The following is an 18,626-nucleotide window of genomic DNA, read 5'->3' as shown; positions in this document are numbered from 1 at the left end:
GCTGTCGTGCTATGTTGTTTAAGAGAAATTGTCTTAAATTTCATAGACCTTATGCTCGCTTAGAGATAAATTCGTAGTGACGTCATTTTCGAGACAAAATTGACAGTTCGAAGAAGAGAGAACTTTTGTCTTTGGACTCATGCTAAGCCTGCAGGAGTGACTTGGGTTTAAGACAATAAGTTTTAATAAACAAGAATTTAATTTCAATCTAAATTCTAAAAGTCCAGGGTTATATTTCTGTGTTTATCCGTTTATTTCATGTTTACAAAAACATGAAATTTAAAGTTGTGAGAATCGAGGAATGTAATTCAAATTGTTATCAACATTTTACTAAATACCGTGCATTAGTCACGTGTGATATTTTTTTTAACTATAGAGGAAAGAAACACAGTTTAGGATAAATTTAATTTTTATTTAACAGAACAGATGACGGTTCACGAAGTGATTTCCTGCCCCACTTCGCATGGAAATGTAACGAATGACTACTGACGTGAACTCGAGCTCTCAAAATAGCCTAATTCAAATTTTAATCATTAATATAAAATGTATCCATACTTCAAATTTTAATAATACAAAATTCACACGTCATTACATAATTTTTCATTCGAAATAGGGGTTGGGAAAGCTCGACAATACAAATACGTCAAAAACTTTCAAAAATTTTCTTATGTAATCGCGCAGATATATTTTTCAACAACACTTACACGTGAACACAATACTTTAGAAATGCTTGTTGCACGTGTGGTAGCAGCACGGGTGGTAAGGCGGGTTGGGACATGTAAACGCCTGGCATGGAGGCACCCTGGGGCAGCACTCGCCTGGGTACCACACAGTGCGAGCGTATCTACCACTAGGTCTTGTACACGCGCCGTGGTTAAAGCAATGCGCTTTGCACGGATAGTCGTAGCAACACGGCCTGAAATTTGTTATTAGATACTTCTATAGTTATTCACTATATTGAACATGGAATTTTGATCAGTATCGTCAGAAAAAATATACCGTCATCGATTCACGACATTATTTTGCTTATAAAGTACCAACACTAATGTAAAGAGCAAAGAATTATAAAGCAAATGGAGAACTTATTATTGGACTTAGCCATTCGCGAGTGTTATGTCGTAAGGCAATAGCGGTAAAGTGACAGACAGAGTGAAGTGTAGCCGCTAACGAAAACTGGGATCCTGCAATAGGCCCTAGGTGCCGCTGAAGTGACGCAGTAGTATAACCAGGGCTCCGTTACTCCCTCAAGATTACACGATAAGTGCCTACCGCTGAGTGTGGCGACGTAGCGCTCATACAAGTTTTCCATTTATGAGCATTCGGCTCCTCGCGGCTGCACACGGCGGGTAACGTTATTTTCAACTCTTTGAGCGCGTGCTTAGGTTAATTTTTCCTTGTAATGAGCGCCTGGTGTCATGGAGTCAGATCTAGTAGGCTATTATAACGTAGGTACTTTTGATTCTGTACGAGAGTGAAGTATCTGTTACTTAGCAACTATTAAGTAATCTGTGGTAAAACCGTAGATAACAGAATACGCGCAGCGACTTGCCGAGAGCTGTAATCGTGTTTGAAACTATTTATGTGCCATATTATTATGCCTTTTAGCATGGCAATAGCGATCAATCAGTCATTCCTACTAACGAACGATACTCTCCAATATTCCTAGTAGCGTGCGAAAGGATTATCGTTGGCGTATCGTGGTAGAGGTCACTTTGACGTACCTTTGACATCAGGCGTTATAAACATTTCAATAGTAAGGAATCATATTGATTAAATATTTTGCTTTCATTTTATATAATAAAAAAAAAAATTATATAATGTATCTATATAATATACGTGAGGTGTACTATAAGTTGTCCGGAATGAATAAGAAAAAAGTACTATAAATGATCAGCGATAAATTTATTGTTTCTTAAAATAGTCTCCGTTAGCGTTAATGCACTTTTTCATACGAATGAACCGATTTTGAAAATACTTATGCCCCTCCTCCGTGACAATCTCTGAAACATATTTTTCAAACTCTTCAACAGCCTTTTCAGGTGATGAAAATCGTTGACCGCGTAACTGGTTCTTAATTTTTGGAAATAAATAAAAGTCACAAGATGCCAGGTTGGGACTGTACCCGAGATGGCTCATAAGGTCAACGTTGTTCACCTTCAAAAATTCATTTGTCTGTCTGGTCGTGTGAGAACTGGCATTATTGTGGTGCAAGATGATGCGGCGTTTACGGTTATTTTTACGGAGTTTGTCAATAACTTCCGGCAAAAAAAAAGTCGTGTACCAATCACTATTCACGGTACAACGATTCTCCAAAGCAACAGTAGCCACGGTTAAAGTTTTATTAAAAAAAGAAGCAATCATCCGCCTCTCACTTTGCACGCGCGCCACTTTGGTTGGTTTTGGCTCATCTCGAAAGACCCATACGCTCGATTGCTGCTTTGTTTTGGGATCGTAACTATAAATTCATGTTTCGTCACCTGTTACTATGTCCCACACCAAATTTGACGCCCCTTCGTTGAATCTGGTAAGCATGGCATTGCACCAAGTGACGCGATCCGTTTTTGAGCCTCAGTCAAATTGTGTGGGATCCACCTAGACCACAGCTTTTTCACACCCAAATATTTGTATAGTATTGATTGTATTTGACTCATTCCTATGCCCAAAGATGCTCGAATCTCAGGGTACGTCACATGCCCGTCTGTTTTGATGATACGGCGCACAACATCGATGTTTTTGTTGTACACAGCAGTGGATGGGTGACCATCACGAAATTCGTCACTGAGATTCACACGACCGCGTTTGAATTCTGCAAACCAAATGCCAAAAGCAATTTGAAACCGAGCAAAGCTCCGCTGAGCTATTAAGTTACACTTAAAGTCTCAGAAAATCATACTACGAAAATTTTCACGAGTTAAATCCATGGTGATGTAGACAACCAATTTCTAAAATGACGCCACACACAGTGTAAAAACAAGTGACAGTTAGATGAAACAAACTGTACTCTACAGCCAAAGAGTTCCATTTTCAAATGTTGTAATTACTTTTTAAATATTGTTGATGTAAGTGGCCAGTTCCGGAAACTTACTGTGCGCCCTATGCATTAATGCGACGACGGCCCTGCCACCGGTAGATGGTTCTGCCACTAGTTCCAAGTTTGTACTTCATTTAACAACAAATAAGTATCCAGTAAATAAAAATCAACGAAACAAAACAAAAATAACAAAGCAAGTTAATAAACCAAATCAATTCCAAAAGTAATAAAACAAACTACCAAAACTATAATAGAATGTTTCTGAAACTCGACCGAATGCAAACGCAATCCGACACGAAATGCAGTTTGGTAGACACGCAGCTGTCGTGAAAAGCGGGTAAAAATAAATAAGAATATAGTTGAATTTGGTTTTTTTTAAACCCTTGGTATTGTTTATAAATGTCAATAAAAGAAAATTATGTATTTAATATATGTAAAATTATAACTGAACTGAACTGCGTTTTAACTATCAGTTTTATATAAACCTAGTATATTATGCTAATATTTATTTTTTATTACATATATATGTGCATATGCACATATAAATCATTATAATAATAATAATAATAACAATAATAATAATAACGCACACACTCCACATTGCCCCGCACTAGGGAAACCCTGACTCGCGGGTGCCATGGACACACAAATAGACAATTACAAATTACACCCAAACTCACGAGACAAATAAATGTAGGCCATACAAATATTTCTTCCGGCCCGGGAATCGAACCTGTGACCTCTGCATGGTAACCATTCGGCCACAGAGGCAGATTCACAACAATACACACACGTACAATAGTAAGTCAAATATAATAAATCTAGATTTAAATAAAAATGTAATGTTTACAACATTCAAATTCACAGAGTGTGATGCTTCAATTTCATTTATTTTTTTAAGTTAAGTCATTTACTTTCATAATGTTAATCACGTGATGCCAAACTTGCGAAAGATTTATAGGGAATCGGCGATCGGTCGGTTCGAATTGTGGATGAAATTCAATGACCGCTATGGCGATGCTAAATGGCACAAACTATACCCGCGCGTTCATACAAGATTTTTTTGTCAACCGCGTAACGCACGCAGTGTGAGATTTGCCGTATGTAGGTATATAGAGAATTTTCATAACCCAAGGATTACTTACAACACAGTTTGATGTCAAGACTACACGGATAAGTCCTGTAAAAATTGTAGAGGTACCTTTCACACGGTGCATTAGAGGGTCCGAAGCAGCACGGCGTACATTCTCTCTGGAAGGGCTGAGGTCGCGGCTGGCCACACCGAGGTCGCTTGTAGTATACGCTCCATTCTCCTGTAACGCACCCGTATCTGGGACATGGGCGGTTGCATTCGTAGCCACGTGGCAACACAGACATCCTTCTGAACCGTCACCCGTACAAGATTATGGTCTCCTGGTGCTTCTGTTAACGTAAATATGTTTTAAAATATTTTTTTCTTATTAACTTGTACAGTCAATCGTAATACATTTTTGCTTACATTGATTGTTTTTTGCTTTTGAAGCTATTTCTTTTCCACTTTTTATGTATTTTAAAGTTTTTAATATTTTTTAGAAAATTTCTATCTTTCCCTAAAAAGTAAAAGTAAAGTAATGACGTGAATGACAATGAATTTTTTTTACAAAACAGAAGACAACTGGTATATCGGCCTGTATGTATGTAGATACCACATACGAAGATGCTGCATACACGAAGAAGAAGATATAATGTGAACGAGATGGAAAACCTTGTGTTAAGGCATGAAGTCTTTGGTGTTTTTTACGTTGACATAGAATAAATCAGACGTTATATGTATATGATGCATTTCGACGTCGAAAACATAAACATGTTACTGTCTTTGTTTAACTATTACGTGCCGTCTTAAGCCAAAAGAGATAGCATTACATTGATCTGTGTGAAACACGGGAATCGAAAATACGTAACGTCATCTTAAATGCCAACCGTGGCCATTTCGCAGTAACCTCATGGGTCTTAGAGGATGGAAAAAAATAAAAGAATAGTCTAAGTCATGGGTACATGATACCCGTTATCAAAGGGAAGTACATCAAATGTCAAAACAAATGTTTTTCCAAATGTACTATTGAATTATTCGCATGTATTATAATTAAATTGAATAAAAATATTGACAGTGAGAATAATTAGGTATTAATAAAAATGCGGCGCTACAGCATTAAGGGATGTGGCTTTAGAAAAAGTGCAAATCATATTTTTTTGACTATAAATCACACAATAGCCCAAATATTTCATGTAATTAGACTTATTTAAGTAGTTTATTTATAAATCTTGCCAAATTTAGATTTTGTATATTTTAATGATTGTTGTTAACGATTATTTTGAGATAGTGTTGATCTTGTAAGCATACATATTATCGATATTCTGTTATTAAAACAATTCACTACGAGGTTTTTATTGTTTTATTATTATTCTTTTTATTATTTCAAGTTTTCCTACAAATGAAAAAAGGAAGAAATAATGGTTGGAAATCATAGGACTGCCGAATATAAACGTTGGATCATAAGACCATCTTCATTTGTTCGCTTCATTTTGAAGAGTCACGTTTTAACAGACCTTTGAATGTAACTAGATTACATGACAATGCTATTCCATCATTAGGTTTATTGGTAAATAATTTTATGTTTAATTTAGATTAAACAAGACTCATTTACTAGTTATTCTCAGTTCCTGAAAACAAAATTATCCACTCGTTTCTGATTTTTCCCAATGACAACTCTAACTGTTAAAAATTACTATTTTTTTAAAGCCTGCAATACAATGACATGTTAGTCCAACGTTCCCAGGTAAAGGCCAATACCTACGCATAGACAGCCTATTTGCCTTCCCTTGCCATCGTTAAAGTAATTAAAGTAAATTTTATATTTTATTTAGTAAGTACAATTAATACTATGTAATGTTACATACCAGTAAAGTAGGTATAATTAAGTAAGAATGCGCATGTCGCCAACAAACTGCACAGCAGTTTGGTGACTTTTACTAAATAAGTTACCAGTTGTAATCTCGAAAATAAATTTTAAAAAAAGTTTAAAAATGTGTGTTGACATTTATAATAATAGACCCATAGATACTAAATCTATGAATAGACTAGACCACTCGAGATTAAATTATTAGACTTGTGTTTGTTTAGGCATACTTTGGTTACAGTAAAGTAAAGAAACAAAAAAATAACAGTTTCAGCATTCGTCAAGCATGTCATGTCATGTCATGAAGTTTTAAGAAAGAAAACTCCAGAAGGGTACACTACTGATAGTAAGCTTGTGTTCAAGTTGAAAAAGAGCCTATATGGACTGAAGCACCCCGCTGTTGGAATCGATGTATTACCGACTACATTATAGAAATTGGATTTAAACCGTACAGCGGATCATTGCCTGTTTATTAGAAAGAGAGATATAATTAAAATCGTTTGAGCCCTATATGTCGACGACAGTCTCTTCGCTTCAACAAGTGAAAAAGAAGCGAAAACGTTTCTAGAAGAGCTGGAAAAACGTTTTAAAATTTCAAGCAAACCGGCAAACTATTTTCTGGGAATGGAAATAGAAATCAAATGGTTCTATTTGGCTTCATCAAAAAGCGTACACTCAAGCGTTCTAGAAAGATTCGGCATGGAGAGTTGTAAAACTGTTGCTACACCGATCGTAAAGTCGAACAAAGAAGAAGCCTGTAAAGATCAAGATAATTTTTTTCCCTTATCGTCAAGTAGTGGGAGCATTGGCTAACCTCATGACAGGTACAATACCAGATATTGCGTATGCTGTAAGTATTGTATCACGAAATCTTGATAATCCCTCAAAAGAGAATGTTCTAAATGTAAAGCGAATATTACGCTACTTGAAAGGCACCTTAGAGAAAGGAATTATTTATAGCAATGATAAAGCCCTTGGCTTTGTTATAGCGACGCTGATCACGGAGGTGCTCATGATACAGGCCACTACTGGCATGTTATGTTTTTTTGCTGGAGGACCAATATCTTGGCAGAGTAAGCGGCAATCTACCGTGACTATTTCCTCCAGAGCAGTAGAAATTGTAGCTGCTAGTGAAACAGCTCGTGAAATAATCTGGCTAAAGAGGATTATAAAAGATATCACAGATGAGGATTGTCCCACGAGCCTATGAATTGACAATGAGTCTGCAATTAGGCTAGCTAAAAATCCGCCATATGAATTTCATCAAAGAACGAAGCACAAGAATATACGAGAATGTGTAACAGATGGCATAATCGAAGTGTACAAAGTACCGGCAGCTCGGCAACTAGCTGATATGTTGACGAAGCCCTTATATGGACCTAGGATCCTAGAGCTTTCTTACCTTGCAGGCATCAAAAACAGGGTTGGATGTTATGGCATGAAGCCTTTAATGTGTTTTATGCCTACTATAAAGATCGTTTCCATAGTATCCTTGTAACTTCTGTTGTCACTGAATATAAAACATACATTGCTTTAACTGTGCTGAGTTTATTCTATTACCTCTTATTCGATCCTATATATCTAATATATAAATTTTTAACACCTTGTAAGTAAAAATGAAATGCCTAATGAATGCCTCCTATAATTCGACACGAGACCACAGCAGGCATGCTAGCCACAAAGTCCTTGTTGTATACAATTTTATCATTGTGAAACTAAAGCCTGATAAAGTAAGAGCCACGTCTGGCACGGTATACAAGAAGACGTCGGTTCGAATCCGACCGGATCGAAGCAATTTTTTCTGAGTGTTCGATCTTTGTATTAATAATTAAGACAAACTAGTGGAGTAATTTCACAAAAAATGATTGAATATCAATTCAATAAAAATTTAATTAATACAGTGAATAGCGACATCTCTCGCCAGGACTGGTAGCTGTAAAGGTACTAACTGGGTGATAAATCTGTCATAGATTTCTCATAGCTGGCGCTACGACTAAAAAGTCGTTGAAAGACCAAGTACAAAGACACGACGCAAGCAACTAGAAAAATTCGTGATGTCCGTTGGTTCGTTCCGTGGCTTAATTGGTATAGCGTCTGGCACGGTATGCAAGAAGACGTCGGTTCGAATCCGACCGGATCGAAGGAATTTTTTCTGAGTGTTTTTTCTGAGTGTTCGATTTTTGTATTAATAATTAAGAGCCACTATTTAAATACAAGCAGGTTCCAGGTGCGCACTTTTTTTTAATCACAACTAGCATTCGTGCTACGTGAGTAGTGAATTAGGTAAATAGTGACATTTCTGTAACTAAACACACACGCAGATATTCACGCGCACGAACACACATATGCACACGCACGCGTACAAAAATGACATACATTTTATTAACAATCTTTTTTAATTCAGTACAAAGACGTTTTCTCAACTTATAACAGCCTATCTTAAAGACGCCGACGGACAACACGCGAAGTACAATTATAGATTTCACTTATTTTTTATGAGTGACTCCGCTCTTATTTAGGACAGAATTGCACTTAAGTTCATTAATTTATGATTTAAAATGTTTGTAGACTCCACAATGCTACCACAAGGGCATGCATGGGCCGCAGCAGTTCGTGCAGACAGGCGTTCCCGGAAAGCTGCATCGCTTAGGCGTGCACACTGCCGGTTCTGTGCAACAGTAGCAAGGACAAGGTTTGCATCGGTTCGGGCGACAGCACGGAATTGCTATAGATTCTCGGTAGAAATCACATCCCGTAGGAATTCGACCCTGAAACATTAGAAAATACTTTTATTAGCTATTGTAAATTACGTGAAAAATTCGACACGCACATACTGCACATTGAAATAATACTAACAAGTCTTAGTTTTAATTAATTCTTATTTGAATTAATTCATGCTGCGACAGTCGCTAACACCAGTAATCTAACGCCTATACTATATAAAAACCTGTGTTTTTTTTATGAAGTATTAGACTTGTTTAGGCTTCTACATACCTTGTCGCAAGGAGGGCAAGGCTGTATGCAGGGAAGAACTGGAGGTGGCGGGCAGGGTGTTGGGCAGGGGCGTACGGGTGCGGGGCAAGGCGAACAACCGCCACCAGGACACGTGGAGCAAGGAGACAAATCGTTGCACGACGCCACACAGGGTTTCGTTGAATACGGGTAACAAGCCCCACACGGCCGACCTGAGCATACGCATGGGTCAAAACTGTAAAATGGGGCACTCATTTTGATTAGATATGTATATTTTATTTCTAGAAATTTTACAAAACTGAAAATTTTTCCTAATTTTTTTGCCAATCACAGTTGTGTCATTAATTCTTTTTAGTCTTTGGTTTTGTCCTCTCTGAATCTTAGCTTGACGTAGATTATATTGTGCCTGGCATGTAAGAAATATTGCTGGCCGGTATGGCTACTAACACGTGACATTTTAGTAATCCTAAAAAAAAAAAAAAAGGGGTGTGAAGTTATTTCTAACAGGGGCGCAATGAGATCATAAGAGCAAACCGACTTGAAGGTCTATTACACATTTGGTAGCGTTGTGTTGGACATAAGGCAAGACAATTTTTGTTTAGCACAAAGTGCAAACAAATTCTGTAAGCAGGAAAATTTAAACAAAAGGATTTAGACAGTCCGCAAACCTAATAAAATTACTCACAGCTCCCAGTGAAATACGTGACTTATAAACCCACATTATAAGTCACGAATTTCAATGGGAGCTGCGTTCCCAATGTTCATAACTCGGTTCAATAGGACAAAAATCTCTGAGGACTAAAAACGCTCGACATCGCTTTTAACGAATTCTCAAAGTACAAATTTTTAATTGATTTTGATAACGTCTACAATATAACCAAATAACTATGAATGCAATAATTATTTTATTCTTCACTAGCTACGACACTGTTAAATTACACAACGACAAAGCAACATCAAAGAATGTAAAATTTATGTAAAAATATTTTACAAAAATTATAAAATTTATCAAATACTTAAATAAATTCTTGATTATTCCATTATATTAAAATAAATTTATTATTGTAAACTTGAAAAGCTTGAAAAGTAATAAGTGCTAAGTTGAGATGTGTGCTTGTACTTTTTGCCCGACGTGTCCACCAATTGTACCGTGCGGCACGGGACCGTGTCGTTTCAACTGCTGTCCACCGCCGCCATGCTGCCAAGCGTGCTGTCCTCCACCATGTCCTTGTACGCCATGCCTGCCATGCAGGTGTAGACCGGTGTATAGACCGTGTCCGGCGCCGAACCCACCAGACTACGTGCCACCGATAGTGCCCCAGCTGCCGTGCTGCAAGCCCCGCCGAATACCGCCTTGTGAGCCTATCCCACCGCCGCCAAAACCTGTATATTGTCCGCCGGTATTACCCTGCTGTCCACCACCAGAACCTTGTGAAATGCCTCCCGTAAGTAGAACTCCATCATAACTTTAATTTTCTTTGTTCATGTGATATGAATTGCAAAACGAAAACTTTTTTGCAGCCCCTTCCTTGTCCAGAACCGATACCGTGCCACCAGCCGGTACTGCCGTGCTGCAACCCGCAGTGTCCGCCGCCAATAATTCCTAAGCAGCGACCAATCTGCCCGCGTGCGCCGCCCTGTCCTCCACCTTGCTTACCCCTCGTTCGCCGATGTTGTCCCTGTTGCGAGATGGACCCCGTAAACCTGCGCAGGCCCCTCATTGTACACGACAGCATCTATGCAAAGAGACCATCAGGATTCCCAGCGGACTGCTACAACCGCGGAAACCCGAACGTGCGATATACTAGCAACCGCTTTGTTAGTATCATTTTTATACAACATTAAATGTAGGTACTTAGATCGAGCTCGTACTAAAATTACATTTTTTTCAGGGTTATGCTTGTAGACACGTCTGCGTTCCCAACCTGCGGTAGCGATAAGGAGGATACTCTACTCTTTGCAAGTGATCGTTTGTGTGTTGTGTTGTTTGTTCCGTGACATACTTTATTATTTTTTATAAATATTATTGATAATTTTAACTACTATGACGTTGCCTTTGATTGCTTTTGAATAGGTAGATAAACTATGCACCTTTGTTTAAAGCCATGATGCCTTAATCGTTTCTGAAGACAATTTACCTATACGAGTATTTTTAGAACCAAAAGGCATGGCACTACTGGTTGTGTAGTGGATATTACGAAGTCCGATTCCCGTAGAGGAACGATTTCCGTAGAGGTGCCTTGTTTAATAATGAGCGGTAAAGTGTATTTGAGTATCATTTAAGGACTTGCAAGCTACTTATTATATTTTTATAAGGTCACCAGCCGTTCGAACGTCACGTGGCCGCTGGGCCCGTATGGATAACTTACACCTCAATAATTTTATTTAGTATTTTAGTTAGTATTTATACAAAGAAATATTTTCAAAAAATATCACTTTTTTAAGTAAGTAATATTTAGTAGCAGTAGAGCTCCATGTCAAAGAGTTCGCCCAGTGAAGTACTACCACCTTACTTATTTCTGCCGCCAAGCTGTCTTCTAATAAATAAATGCGAGCATAACTGCGTATCGGTTGGAAAGGGTAAAGTACTGGTGAAATTACAGGCACATGGGACTTGTCAACTTATGTCTCAGGGTGACGGGCGCAGTGGCAGTGATCCTCAGTTCTAAGCCATTTAAACCTCTGAGTGGCACTGCAACTGTTATGCAAATGCGTTTCGCTTACTACCAGACACACGACTTTTAAAAATAAAAAAAATCCAAGAGACTACGGAATAAAATAATTGCCCGTGGTCCACTGAGGTGCACCAGTTGTATTGTAGTCCAGGGCCAAGAAGCGATCATAGCGTCGACAGGCTGCTGGAACGTATAACGTGTGGCCCAAACACCAAGAAAATTTAAATTGCTTGTAGAAAAGTATGATATTTACAACGATAGATAAGATCGGAAGGCTTTGGGCATTTATTTAAAATACATAAACAACATACTTATCTCTAATATATAACCACATGCGTTTTAGCATTGGATTGATAGGGATTGACTGTTATTGTAACACATTAAAAGACATATTGGTGTTCAAGTAATTACTAAGTATATTAAATTGCACTCTGTTACCACTTCACTTAATTGTTAAGCACTTCAAAACAAAAGTATTTTACGTTGTTTTAGTTGCACTCTGAATCGCTGGTAGTTAGAGTACAGAAATGAATGTACTGTTTTTAGGTTCCACTGTTTTTAGCTTTCACTATTTTTAGTTTTCACTGAATCATTTCTCCCTTAGCTTTTACATGATCTGCGTTAAACAACTGTAGATGTTAAAGCACGGGTCCACCGCGTAGGTATGTGGCATTGGCGTGTTCGTGTTACACGACAAAGGCTGTGTGGGTGAACACCGGGGGGCGCCAAGAGGGGAAATACAGCCAGTCATATTGACTTGAAACTTTTGTATGTACTTGAAAATATAATTAAATAAGCCTAAAAGGTTGTAGGTGTGTTGAAGAAATGAGCGGCTTGCAAAATCGCATGTATTTATAATGTTTGGATATCCTACGAGATTTTTCATGAAAACTAGTTGGTACCTATTTGTAAATTCCAGATGGTTAGCGACGTAAAGTACAGTTGTAAACAAATATAAGGCTCGGTAATATTTGATATTAAATGTTAATTACTAGGAGGCAAGGTAAGATAAGCAAAATCATAATAATGAAGATTGTTTCAGAATCACACTTCTTCACAAACATCATTCAAAAGTCTTAGATATCCAAATTCTTGGGCAGTTTACATTGTCGCGGAACGGAATGGAAGCTAATTTTTGTTACCATAGCATAATGAACTTCTCATGTTCTTTAGTCGGTCAATTATAAATAGCCGACTTCAAAAAAGGATGAGGGTCTCAATTTGGCTGTAAGTTTTTTTTTACGCGATAATTAATTTATGAACCGATTTTGATGATTCTTTTATTTTGTAGGAAAGAGGGTACCTCAGTAGTGGTCCCATTTAAATTTGAAGAAAATATCCCACCTCTAAGGGCGGCAATCTAGGGGATGAATGACTTTTGAGGGCGGTTTTTTGGTCTGTGGTTTTTTTAGTACTCTGTAATGAGATTATTTCATAAACCACATTACAAAGGCGCTCTTTATAATTATGAACCAAAATTCTATTGTCTATATCTTTAAATTTGTAGTTACACTAACTATATGCTGACTGTACGTTGACAAGTACCATGTGCCTTTAATTTCACCAGCACCCTTCTTACCCTTTAAAAAACCAAAACGCAGTAATGCTCACATTACTGCTTGACGGTAGAAATAGGTAAGGTGGCAGTACTTCAGATTCAGACTCATATTTATTTATTTCTCAAATATATCAATTCTTACAATATAACAATAATCCTCTTGTGGAGTCGAAGCTCCAAAATCTCGATCATCGCAGAAAAGTAGCCTGCTTGTCGGTTTTCTATCGGATACATTTCGGGGAGTGTGCGCAGGAACTTTTCAATTTGGTTCCGCCCTCACCGTTCCTCCTTCGGTCGACTAGAAGGTCCGGAGCACTCCATTCTTATGTCGTTGATATTCCACCTATTCGCACTAAGCGCTTTGCTTCCTCCTTTCTGATGCGTACGGCAAAGGAATGGAATGCTCTACCGGCATCTGTATTTCCCGAAAAGTACAATTTGGGGCTATTCAAGGCTAGAGTGAATAGGCATTTTTTAGGCAAACGCGTCCCATCGTCGGTCACATCGTCGCTTAACATCAGGTGAGATTGTGGCCAAGCGTGTGTCTATTATATATATAAATAAAAAATAAAAAATAAAGTGCAATTGCCTCACGAACCCTGGAGTACTCTTTCACAAGGAGCACTACTGCTACTTCTGCACGCCAAGCACCATGCAATGCCGCCGATTGCATCGCAACTGTAAACAGTCTGCACTAGTATTGCCCAACGCAAGACCAAGACGAAACTAACCCCGGTCTTGATCTTGGTCTCGGTCTTGCTGCAAGAGTCTCGCAAGGCTTGCAATTACCTATTGCTACTTATTAGATATGCAAATATACGACGCCGATTATCGTAAACCGCAGGATATCATAATGTTTGACGATGACCGGTATCGTAAAAAGTCATTAACAACTATTCTTAACTAATAACAACAAACAAACTTTAATCAATTAAAAAGATGAATAAATAGGGCTTAAAAAATTTTACGTGTTTCGACAGAATGAAGTTTAATTTATATTATTGATAAATTTATTCAATTGACATTAAACTCTATGCATTTGGCTTTAAGTTGAATATCCGTTGAGGAAATTTTATATTTTGGAATAAGCTGTTGTCTGAAGAAGAGCACGTGTAAAAATATGTCATATTTTACAAAATAAGGTAATTTGATGATGTTACTTAGTTTTGTCTAATTTTATGGGCACTATCACTGGGTGAAGTATTATTTTGTCTATTTGCTGCTTCCTGTATAGTTAATGTTTGTACAGTCCAATATAAGAGTACCTATTATAATATACTTATTATTATTACAAATACAATGAATAATAACAATATACCTAACCTCACGACAGCAAATCCTTGCGAGGACTAACTACGATGTTGGTGCTACGAGCGCCTCTGAATTAATTTTATCGTTTGGAACACCTGTAGCTTTTTACAAGAGCTCGATCGCTTAAAGATCGATGTTAAAGATGCCGCGACACTTGCCGTAACATCTTATAAAAAAGCGGCGTCTTTTTTGGCAAATTAACTAGTCTTATACTTTGGAAAATAAAGTTTAATAACATTGTACTAACATCATCAAAATTGTAAAATAAAAAAATATTTTGAAAATATACTTGCAATACATAGGGCGCACTATAAGTTTCCGGAACTGGCTACTTACATAAACAATATTTAAAAAGTAATTAGAACATTTGAAAATGTAACTCTTTGGCTGTACAGTTTGTTTCATTTACTCGATGGTTTTATCTGACTGTCACTTGTTTTTACATTGTGGTGTCATTTTGAAAATTGGTTGTCTACATCACCATGGATTTAACTCGTGAAAATTTTCGTAGTATGATTTTCTACGACTTTCAAGTATAATTTAACAGCTCAGCGGAGCTTCGCTCGGCTTGAAACTGTTTTTGGCAATGAAGCACCATGCAAAACGACTATTTATAGCTAGTTTGCAGAATTCAAACGCGGTCGTGTGAATCTCAGTGACGAATTTCGTGATGGTCACCCGTCCACTGCTGTGTACAACAAAAACATCGATGTTGTGCGCTGTATCATCAAAACAGACGGGCATGTGACGTACCCTGAGATTCGAGCATCTTTGGGCATAGGAATGAGTCAAATACAATCAATACTATACAAATATTTGGGTGTGAAAAAGCTGTGGTCTAGGTGGATCCCACACAATTTGACTGAGGCTCAAAAAACGGATCGCGTCACTTGGTGCAATGCCATGCTTACCAGATTCAACGAAGGGGCGTCAAATTTGGTGTGGGACATAGTAACAGGTGACGAAACATGGATTTATAGTTACGATCCCAAAACAAAGCAGCAATCGAGGGTATGGGTCTATCGAGATAAGCCGAAACCAACCAAAGTGGCGCGCGTGCAAAAGCCTAAAAAGCCTCTGAGCGGATGATTGCTTCTTTTTTAATAAAACTGGACACGTGGCTACTGTTGCTTTCATAGATTTAGTATATAGGTACCCATAGATTGGCAATGCAAGTGAAAGAGCGTTAGTAGACACGTATGTTAGAGCGAGATGCGTAGACGAGACCACTTCATTATACGCTATGAGCCTGTATGAACTTAGGGTCAGCTGACAACGAAACAAATTTCGTTTATTTTTGAAAAATAATTGGTTTTAAAATGTGAAATAGTGTTAAACGGACGTTTATTAGTTATGGTAACGTGTTCAGTGCCCGGATATAAGTCATCTAAAAAGGAAAACTCGCAGTATTGTACATTTCACATGTAAGTACTATTTAAATTTATAGCTGTCTAAAAGCACTACCACAAAAGTTTTTTACATAAATATATCCGTAAAATTATACCATTTAAGTGCATTAATAACCCAAATGTATACGAATTGAATTAAAAAATATATCAAATACGTGAATTTCTGAAATTCATAACCCCACTTTCATAGAGATTGACGCAATCGATAATATGTTATCGAAATGTCATTAACTGAAAAAAAGAAAGGCAAAGGCGTGGCTTGCATACAGCCGAAATCATCTTCATACTTAATATTATTGAATCAGAAATTTCTGGTTTTAGTACTTTATATTTAATTAATATTGCATTAGTGCATTATTTTATGTCTACATTAAAACGAAAATTTCTTTTAATAGCGTAGTTGAGGCTTTTAATGTTAATTATTGTTGTTGATTCAGGTTTCCTCAAAACATTGAAGTACGACAGAAATGGTTTATAATGCTAAAAAGATAAGACTGGGCTCCCAAAAAGTTTTCAAAACTAAGCAGCAAGCACTTTGAGGAAAAATGCTTTTCCTTTAGAGGCAAGCAAAGAGTAAAGCTACGTTCTGGTTCTGTACCCACGTTATTCATGCCGGTATGTCTTACAATTAATGGATTTTTGTGTAGTACTACTCTCGTCAACAACAAATCAGCGATTTGTTGTTGTTAGAGTTCTGTTCTGTTCCGAAATACGATACTTACTGATATAGGATCACTTGTGTGTCCCAGATGGACTTGTGTGTCCGTCTGTCACAGCCAATTTACTCCAAACCTACTGGACTGATTATTTTGAAATTTGGTACACATATGCACTTGTGTGACCAAAATGTGTAACGTAAATAAATTAATTCTGAATTTGAAGTCATTATTGGGAGGGAAAGTTCTCAAGTATATATTTTTTGTAATTTTGAAATATAAATATTTTTAAGTTGTTTAACTACTGAGCCTAAAGTTTTGAAAAAAATGCAGAAATTGTCTTTAAATCTCTCACTATTGTGCGAATAAATTTGCTGTTGGAATCCGGTGTAATATGTTAATCGATATTAAAGTTAAATCAGTGGATGGTGCAACACTATTTATCTTGCACACATGCACATTATACGCACACAGATGTATTTTTGTTTTGGTCTCGTCTCCAATACTTCAGGGCCAATCTATGGATATACTAAATCTATGGTTGCTTTAGAGAATCACTGAACCGTGATTAGTGATTGATACACGACCATTTTTTTTTTGAAGTTATTGACAAACTCCTTAAAAATAACCGTAAACGCCGTATCATCTTGCACCACGATAATGCCAGTTCTCACACGGCCAGACAGACGAATGAATTGCTTCAAAAGGTGAACAACGTTGACCTTATGAGTCACCCCACGTACAGTCCCGACCTGTGTAGCACCTTGTGACTTTTATTTATTTCCAAAAATTAAGAACCAGTTACGCGGTCGACGATTTTCATCACCTGAAAAGGCTGTCGAAGAGTATGAAAAATATGTCTCAGAGATTGTCACGGAGGAGTGGCATAAATGTTTTCAAAATTGGTACATTCGTATGAAAAAGTGCATTAACGCTAACGGAGAATATTTTGAGAAACAATAAATTCATTTCTGACCATTTATAGTATTTTGTTCTTATTCATTCCGGAAACTTATAGTGCGCCCCACGTATACCTATATCTTTAAATTTAGACATTTTTGCATAATATACATACATTTAGGTCGATGTGCTAGAACTAAGGATTGTCTCACACGAATGATTAATTTCTATAACATTATTATTTCGAATGTGGGTGTGCGGATAATCAGCACTTATTTGTACATTTTTCGTAATTTTGTGATTCAGGTTTGTAAATTCGAAATACGAAACAATATTTTTCATTTAATATTTTTTTGTGCTATCCCCTACTATTAGGGGTTAAAGTATGAAATTGCCGTTTTATTGCAATAGGTTCTTTGAATTTTCATAGAATCTTCATGGTTTGAGGTTTTCGAATGAAACTTTTTTCAAATGGTTTCTGTGATTTTTTTTTTTTAAATTTGAAACATTTGAATATCGACTTTCAATTGTTTTTGTTATTCAATTTAGACAAGAAAGATGGATACTGCGAAAATTCGAGTGATTTTTGAATACGAGTTCCGACGCGGAACTAACGCGGCAGAAACAGCCCGCAATATCAATGCTGCGTTTGGAGAGGGGTCTACTAATGAACGCACCGTGCGATTTTGGTTTAAACGCTTTCGTGATGGAAATTTCGACTTAAAGAACGAGCCACGAGGAAGACCGCCCACACAGGTGAATAACGATGAATTAAGAGAGATAGTGGAAGCCGATCCTAGTCAAACTACCCAGGAATTAGCGGCATGGTTTAACGTTACCTTACCCACAATATTGACTCACTTCCGTCAAATCAATAAAATAAAAAAATACGAAAAATGGGTGCCTCATGATTTGACTGATCTGCAGAAAGAAACGCGTGTTGAAACTTGTGTTGCCTTGTTGAACCGGTACAGAAATGAAGGAATATTGGATCGAATTGTAACATGTGATGAAAAGTGGATTCTTTATGATAACCGGAAAAGAAAAATGCAATGGCTGACCCCAGGTCAAATGCCACAACAGTGTCCTAAAGCAAAACTTACCAATAAAAAGGTAATGGTAACTGTTTGGCCTTTGGTCCACCATCGTAACTGATCTTTCGTAACCAGCTACGAAC

General features: G+C 37.3%; 3 protein-coding genes across 3 annotated transcripts; 1 reads left to right on the top strand and 2 right to left on the bottom strand.

The window, feature by feature from the left end:
* Positions 1-420: 420 nt before the first annotated feature.
* Positions 421-4,449, bottom strand: LOC113230268 (sperm mitochondrial-associated cysteine-rich protein-like). Its single transcript, XM_026464120.1, has 2 exons — positions 4,233-4,449; positions 421-916 (listed from the first exon to the last, which is right to left on the bottom strand). The coding sequence occupies exons 1-2, from the start codon at positions 4,406-4,408 to the stop codon at positions 721-723; spliced, it is 372 nt and encodes a 123-aa protein (XP_026319905.1). The 5' UTR covers positions 4,409-4,449; the 3' UTR covers positions 421-720.
* A 3,909-nt stretch (positions 4,450-8,358) lies between these two features.
* On the bottom strand, positions 8,359-9,204 carry LOC113230490 (small proline-rich protein 2H-like). Its single transcript, XM_026464446.1, has 2 exons — positions 8,962-9,204; positions 8,359-8,735 (listed from the first exon to the last, which is right to left on the bottom strand). Exons 1-2 carry the CDS (start codon positions 9,193-9,195, stop codon positions 8,547-8,549), a joined length of 423 nt encoding a protein of 140 aa, XP_026320231.1. The 5' UTR covers positions 9,196-9,204; the 3' UTR covers positions 8,359-8,546.
* Positions 9,205-10,031: 827 nt separating this feature from the next.
* Positions 10,032-10,982, top strand: LOC113230458 (DBF4-type zinc finger-containing protein 2 homolog). The gene is made up of 3 exons (XM_026464399.1): positions 10,032-10,385; positions 10,462-10,758; positions 10,833-10,982. The coding sequence occupies exons 1-3, from the start codon at positions 10,047-10,049 to the stop codon at positions 10,872-10,874; spliced, it is 678 nt and encodes a 225-aa protein (XP_026320184.1). The 5' UTR covers positions 10,032-10,046; the 3' UTR covers positions 10,875-10,982.
* The last annotated feature ends 7,644 nt before the right edge of the window (positions 10,983-18,626 follow it).

This window comes from Hyposmocoma kahamanoa, unplaced genomic scaffold (assembly GCF_003589595.1).
Source record: "Hyposmocoma kahamanoa isolate Upper Pololo Valley unplaced genomic scaffold, ASM358959v1 63, whole genome shotgun sequence".
Lineage (NCBI taxonomy): Eukaryota > Metazoa > Arthropoda > Insecta > Lepidoptera > Cosmopterigidae > Hyposmocoma > Hyposmocoma kahamanoa.
Note: the sequence above shows the minus strand (reverse complement) of the source record. Positions and strands in the feature narration are given on the sequence as shown.

What these genes read in the sequence shown, in the direction of transcription:
- LOC113230268 (XM_026464120.1), bottom strand. Translation starts at nt 4,408, where the DNA reads ATGTCTGTGTTGCCACGTGGCTACGAATGCAACCGCCCATGTCCCAGA. An exon ending in TCTAATGCACCGTGTGAAAG is followed by an intron (nt 917 to 4,232) that starts GTACCTCTACAA and finishes AACAAATTTCAG; the next exon opens with GCCGTGTTGCTACGACTATC.
- LOC113230490 (XM_026464446.1), bottom strand. Translation starts at nt 9,195, where the DNA reads ATGAGTGCCCCATTTTACAGTTTTGACCCATGCGTATGCTCAGGTCGG. An exon ending in CTTGCCCTCCTTGCGACAAG is followed by an intron (nt 8,736 to 8,961) that starts GTATGTAGAAGC and finishes CTAATGTTTCAG; the next exon opens with GGTCGAATTCCTACGGGATG.
- LOC113230458 (XM_026464399.1), top strand. Translation starts at nt 10,047, where the DNA reads ATGTGTGCTTGTACTTTTTGCCCGACGTGTCCACCAATTGTACCGTGC. An exon ending in AACCTTGTGAAATGCCTCCC is followed by an intron (nt 10,386 to 10,461) that starts GTAAGTAGAACT and finishes ACTTTTTTGCAG; the next exon opens with CCCCTTCCTTGTCCAGAACC. An exon ending in GATATACTAGCAACCGCTTT is followed by an intron (nt 10,759 to 10,832) that starts GTTAGTATCATT and finishes CATTTTTTTCAG; the next exon opens with GGTTATGCTTGTAGACACGT.